The 5634-nt window shown below is 49.3% G+C and overlaps 1 protein-coding gene across 1 annotated transcript; it reads right to left on the bottom strand.

Moving 5' to 3' along the window:
- Positions 1 to 1892: 1892 nt before the first annotated feature.
- Positions 1893 to 2729, bottom strand: LOC146205925 (uncharacterized). The gene has a single exon (XM_084608239.1). It carries the CDS (start codon positions 2646 to 2648, stop codon positions 1893 to 1895), a length of 756 nt encoding a protein of 251 aa, XP_084464365.1. The 5' UTR covers positions 2649 to 2729.
- Positions 2730 to 5634: the final 2905 nt, after the last annotated feature.

Below are 5634 nucleotides of genomic sequence, written 5' to 3'. Positions count from 1 at the left end.
GGCGCGATGACTGGGGCGATTAAATACTTGAGTGGACCTCGGCAGAGATGGCCTAGCTATTTACTGCAGCTTTAGCCGAGGTTGAACAGCCGAACCGTTTCTTCTCCGGACACTAGAACAGTAGGAGGTAGTGGAGTCAGCACCATTTCTTAAAACAGTGGGCACGATACAGTCGATGTAATCGTGTTACCGCTAACTGGCGACGGCACGCCTGTCGGAGACCTAGTCGGCGACAGGTTTAATGCGCAAATAAATGTCTCAACAAGACCTAACATCGACCCCAGTGAACATTTAATATGACCAGCACAAATCAAAATTGCGAGGACAATTAAGCTGCGTCTTTAAGGGTATGACACAATAGCGTAGGCTACCACTCGACATAATAAAGCCCCGCTACAACTGAACCATATGAAGGCGCATGCGTGGCCTAAAACTAACGTGTCTGACGCGGAATGCAAGGGGCCTGGCAGGTTGATTTTGATATCACACTTCCATACGAAAATAGGGGGCCGAAATGGCAGCTCCTACATCAAGTGTAACGCAAGCTACCCGACGTCCAGTCAGTGCGCGACCATCAGTTAGATGGCAGGCCATATCAGCTGCCATCTACCACTTGGCAGCTAGCGCCATGCTTGTGATTTCTCCCTCGCGATGTCGACGCCGACAACGACAGATTTTTTTGTGAACGGTACCTTTTGATGCTACCGCGTTGTTTATGATCGCATAAGTATATGAAGGCGAAAGCTCGCTCACGCAGCGACTCCCAACTCCTTGACTTCGTCCTGTGGTGCGTGCCACCACGCAACCTTTAGCTGGAGGCTCTCTGTGCTCTTTCTGCTCTTGTGACAGCAGCTTCCCTCTCCTGCTTCTCCTCTGACGGAACCCAGACCAGCGTGAGAAAACCCGGTCCGCTAGGTGACACGGTGTAGTGAGATCCTTACAGCTTACAAATGGCAGTAAATATGTTGATTCCAATCCTTACCGTTTAACTAAACTTGCTGATTCATACCACTTGCGCAGCGAAATTTTATGACATCACCGGGAATCTACACGAAGAACAATTGTGTTGCAACTCCGATACGCAAGAGATCAAATATGGCGCCACAAGGTGGTCAGTTAGCGATTCTTTGCGAAGAAAAGTCGCATCTTGGCGACAAGGAAAATGAGGTTTGGTCTGGTTTGTGCGGTTTAACGTCCCAAATTGACTCAGGGTACGAGAGACGCGGTAGTGGAGGGCGCTGTGGAAAATTCGACCTGCGATTACTGGTTGTACACGCGTTCCATGGCACGAGTGCTGAGTTAGTTAATGCGAGAAGCCTTGAACTGTCTCTTGGCAGCTACGAACTACCCCCGCTTGCTAACTAGTGCAGATTCCGATCTGCAGTCTACTCAAATCAAATCGCGCTGTGACGAGCATCTATTCGACCTCGGTAGTTAAGAAAGAACAGCTGTCTCAAAGCTTCCTGCGACTAGATTTTGCAACGGTGAATGAACGCACATCCGTGACCTGCCCGCTTACTGACCCAGAATGTACAGCCTGCAGGGAGTGCGCGTTGTTGACCTGCAACAGATCAACGCTCTACTTCGCGCTCCGAAAACGCCACAAATGGCTTCAGTTCAGTTCAGTTTATTACCTTAAGGACCCCCGTGGGGGTATTACATAAGGGGTGGATTATACAAAAAAAAATAAGTACAATGGTTGCCATGTGGGTTCAACATACAATATGATCTGTTAGTGCTTTGGAAAAGTTGGATGGGCAGGTGATAGCGGCGATGCTGTGGGAAAGGCCGTTCCAATCTAATGCTGCTCGGGGGAAGAAGGAGGCAGCGAACGTGGTCGTATGGGTCCGAGGCCGGGCAACTTAGCCCGATGCGGCCGTTTCTTCACTGTTCTACGGGAAGGCGCCCTCCAGAGTTTGGGTCTTGTGCTGGCGAACTTTCTCAGCATGCTTCTCCTTTTCCTGAAGCTTTGTCTGCAGCTCGCGGTAGATGGCAGCCCGGTTCTCCTGGGCAGTGTCCAGCTTCTTCTGGATCTTCTCCCGCTTCTCATCCACGAGATCCTGCAACTGCTTCCGCACATCGGCAATGTGCTTATCATGATTCCTTAGACGATCCTGCAATGCCGTGATCTGGGCCTCGCGTGCCTCGTTGGCATTCTCAATCTTCTTCTGGATGTTGGCCAGCATCTCCTGGGTCTGTGCATCCAGCGTCTTGCGAACCTCCTCCACTCGGCTTACGTGTTCACGCTGCTTCTCCTGGATGGACTTAATGTGGGCCTCACGGTTCTCCTTGAAGGCCTCAATCTTTTTCTCATAGTTCTGCCGGGCGGCCTCCTGGAACTCCTCGGCGAGGCCCTTTTTCTTCTGGTTCACCTCAGCCAGCCGGCTCATCTTCTCGTTCAGCTGGTTCAGCTTCATGGCCTCCAGGGATAGGCGCCTCTCCTCCGCCTCCTTGAGCTTCTTCTCAATGTCCTCGGCCGAGATGCTCTTGGGTGGGCTGGTGCTGGGCTTGCGCAGCGGCGAGTCCATGCAGGGGTCGGCCAGCACCAGCTCGTACTTGATCCCACCCTTGCTCTGCTCCGAGCAGCGCACCTCCGTCGGTTCTGAAGAGCCGTCACCGCCAGCACTCTTGATATCTGTGTTCTCCATTGCAAGAGTTTGCGTTTGCTTCCGGGTGATTCTAAGAGGAGCACAAAGAAAATCCCGACACCTTCGCACCGACAGAGTTTTTATAAGACAACAAACGAGAATTGTGAACTTACATTCTTGCGTTGAGCGACAGCCTCAAAGAACAGGGGCGACAAGTCACAGTGTGCGGGTCGGCAGCTGCGCGCGGCCCTGGCGTGCTCGTGCCGCACGAGCTCGGCATTAAAGAAAGATGGCGCAAACGTTTCAAGGGAACGTGCGACCGTTCTGCCCGTATTTCACAATTATTAATTTTTCGAGTAGTTTGAGAAGAAAGGCAAGATACTCAAGCAAAACGACAAATAACATCGAGCCGATATTTATAGCTATGCCCCAATCACAATTCTTTCTGATGTGATTTGCGCAAGTGCTATATACTTGTTATCATTATCATTGAAGAAATTGTATAAAGATGTGTAAATTTAAACGCGAGTCAGCGCTCGTGTGTACGTCTTCTTCCTTTGTCCCGTGTTTTTCTGCGCTTTGCCCTTCCAATATGAATCGATACCAACTCGCCCAATTGTCTATCCTTCTTCAATGCAGATCTACGCCTGGAAAGAACCGTAACAACATCGGTATGATATTTCTCGTCCAGGAAGCGGGTGTGTAAAGCATATGTCGTCATTTACACTGCTTACGCCTTTTACTGCAAATTTCATTCTCCCTATGTTCCGGCAACCAATCCACTTTTCTATATTTGCGGTCTGCGCGGCGTGAAAACAAGTTCAAATAGAAAGGGCTGATCACGATGAAGGTAAAACGTTTATTTTTAGAAGACAGGCAGTTTATAATAGAGCCAAGAAGAGTAATCAATGGCAGCATTTCTTCCAGATGGTAGAATATAGGCTGTACAGTACTTACGAAGTTGATTAACATAGTTATAAGTCTGTGAGAGGAAAACAGAACGATGTTTTTGGTTAAATTTGCTTGCAGGGTATCGTTTGTTTTATGCTCTATTATTAACAAGATCAGGCCCATGGAATTGTGATTGGGGCATAGCTATAAAAATCGGCTCGATGTTATTTTGCCGTTTTGCTTGAGTATCTTGCCTTTCTTCTGAAACTACTTGAAAAATTAATAAATGTGATATATGGGCAGAACGGGCGCACGTTCCCTTGAAACGTTTGCGCCTTCTTTCTTTAATGCCGAGCTCGTGCGGCACGAGCACACAAGGGCCGCGCGCAGCTGCCGACCTGCACACTGCGACTTGTGGCCCCTGTTCCCTTGTTCTTTGAGGCTGGCGCTCAATGCAAGAATGTAAGTTCACATTTCTCGTTTGTTGTCTTCCGAAGCCATTTGTGGCGTTTTCGGAGGGCGAAGTAGAGCGTTGATCTGTTGCAGATCAACAACGCGCACTCCCTGCAGGCTGTACATTCTGGGTCAGTAAGCGGGCAGGTCACGGATGTGCGTGCATTCACCGCTGCGAAATCTAGTCGCAGGAAGCTTTGAGACAGCTGTTCTTTCATAACTACCGAGGACGAATAGATAAGCATTACAGCGCGATTTGATTCGAGTAGACTGCAGATCGGAATCTGCACTAGTTAGCAAGCGGAGGTAGTTCCAAGCTGCCAAGAGACAGTTTAAGGCTTCTCACATTAACTAATTCAGCACACGTGCCATATAACGCGTGTACAACCAGTAATCGCAGGTGGAATTCTCCAGAGCGCCCTCCACTACGGCGTCTCTCATAGCCTGTGTCGTTTTAGAAAGTAAAATCTCATAAACCAAAACCAAACTAAAACAATCCATTTTTCATCATTTTGCTGTTCGACTGTGGTTCAAGCTGAAGGTAAACTTTAGTGATACTCCTCCATTCTAGCACCGCTTAGGCTTGATATTGTCTTCGATAGCCATAAGCTTACCACAGCGTCTTGCACACAGTTAACAGCGCGTGTGGGCGCCACCTGAGAGCGTTTAGAGAGCAAGATGCTCGCTCCACTCTCACTCGGTCATTGGTTCGAGCCCATATATATAGGTATGTATTACCACGTTCCTCCCCGCACATGTATGTTAAGCCCAGTTGCATAACAATTTCCAGATTTATCATAAAGCATCCCCAAAGCTCACGCGATCCCCCGACCATCGCCACCATGAATGCCTTGGTATCGTTATGAGAAGCAACGATAACGTCCGCTGATATATCCCCCGTTAAACCGTTCCATGGCGCAGGTCTGCCAGTGACTCTAGTTGTCCACGGCATAAGTGAGGTTGTTCACCTAATATCTCCGAAACTCGCCGGTTATTTGGTGGCGTCCTGGTTTCTTTTCAAAGCAAACGCTTATGTCACATGCAACGCACAATATGTCACCAGAGGATGCGGTACCAAAACTAGCGTGACGGGACGGGGCGTCATAAGTGAAAAATTAGTTGTGGAGGTTAGCTATAAAGTGTGTGAGGGTATAGTACGTCGTAATGTAAGCAAAAATAAATACCGGATATCCCGTCGTGCCTAATTGTTCGCGCCACATCCGTCGTGGCTAGCTCGCGTCACTGTTGACAATGCAACTTGACGTCAGAAGTTTTACGAGCCACTGAAGCAACGAGTGGGACAACGCCATATCCAGCTGCAGGTCCTCCTTCCCTCCTTCCCTCTCCCAAGGATGCAGGATCAAATCCTGGCCCCGGCGGCCGCTTTTAGACGGAGGCGAAAAGCAAGGCGCCCGTGTACTGTGCGATGTCAGTGCAGGTTGAAGAACCCCAGGTGGTCGAAACTTCCGTAGCCCTCCACTACTGCGTCTCTCATAGCCTGAGTCGCTTTGGGACGTTAAACCGCACAAACCAGACCAAACCTCATTTTCCTTGTCGCCTCGGATGCGACTTTTCTTCGCAAAGAATCGCTAACTGATCACCTTGTGGCGCCATATTTGATCTCTTGCGTATCGGAGTTGCAACGTAATTGTTCTTCGTGCAGATTCACGGTGATGTCATACCATTTCGCTGCGCAAGTGGT

Source organism: Amblyomma maculatum, chromosome 1 (assembly GCF_055883805.1).
Source record: "Amblyomma maculatum isolate TAMU_Amacu chromosome 1, ASM5588380v1, whole genome shotgun sequence".
Lineage (NCBI taxonomy): Eukaryota > Metazoa > Arthropoda > Arachnida > Ixodida > Ixodidae > Amblyomma > Amblyomma maculatum.
This window is presented reverse-complemented; position numbering and strand designations above follow the sequence as displayed.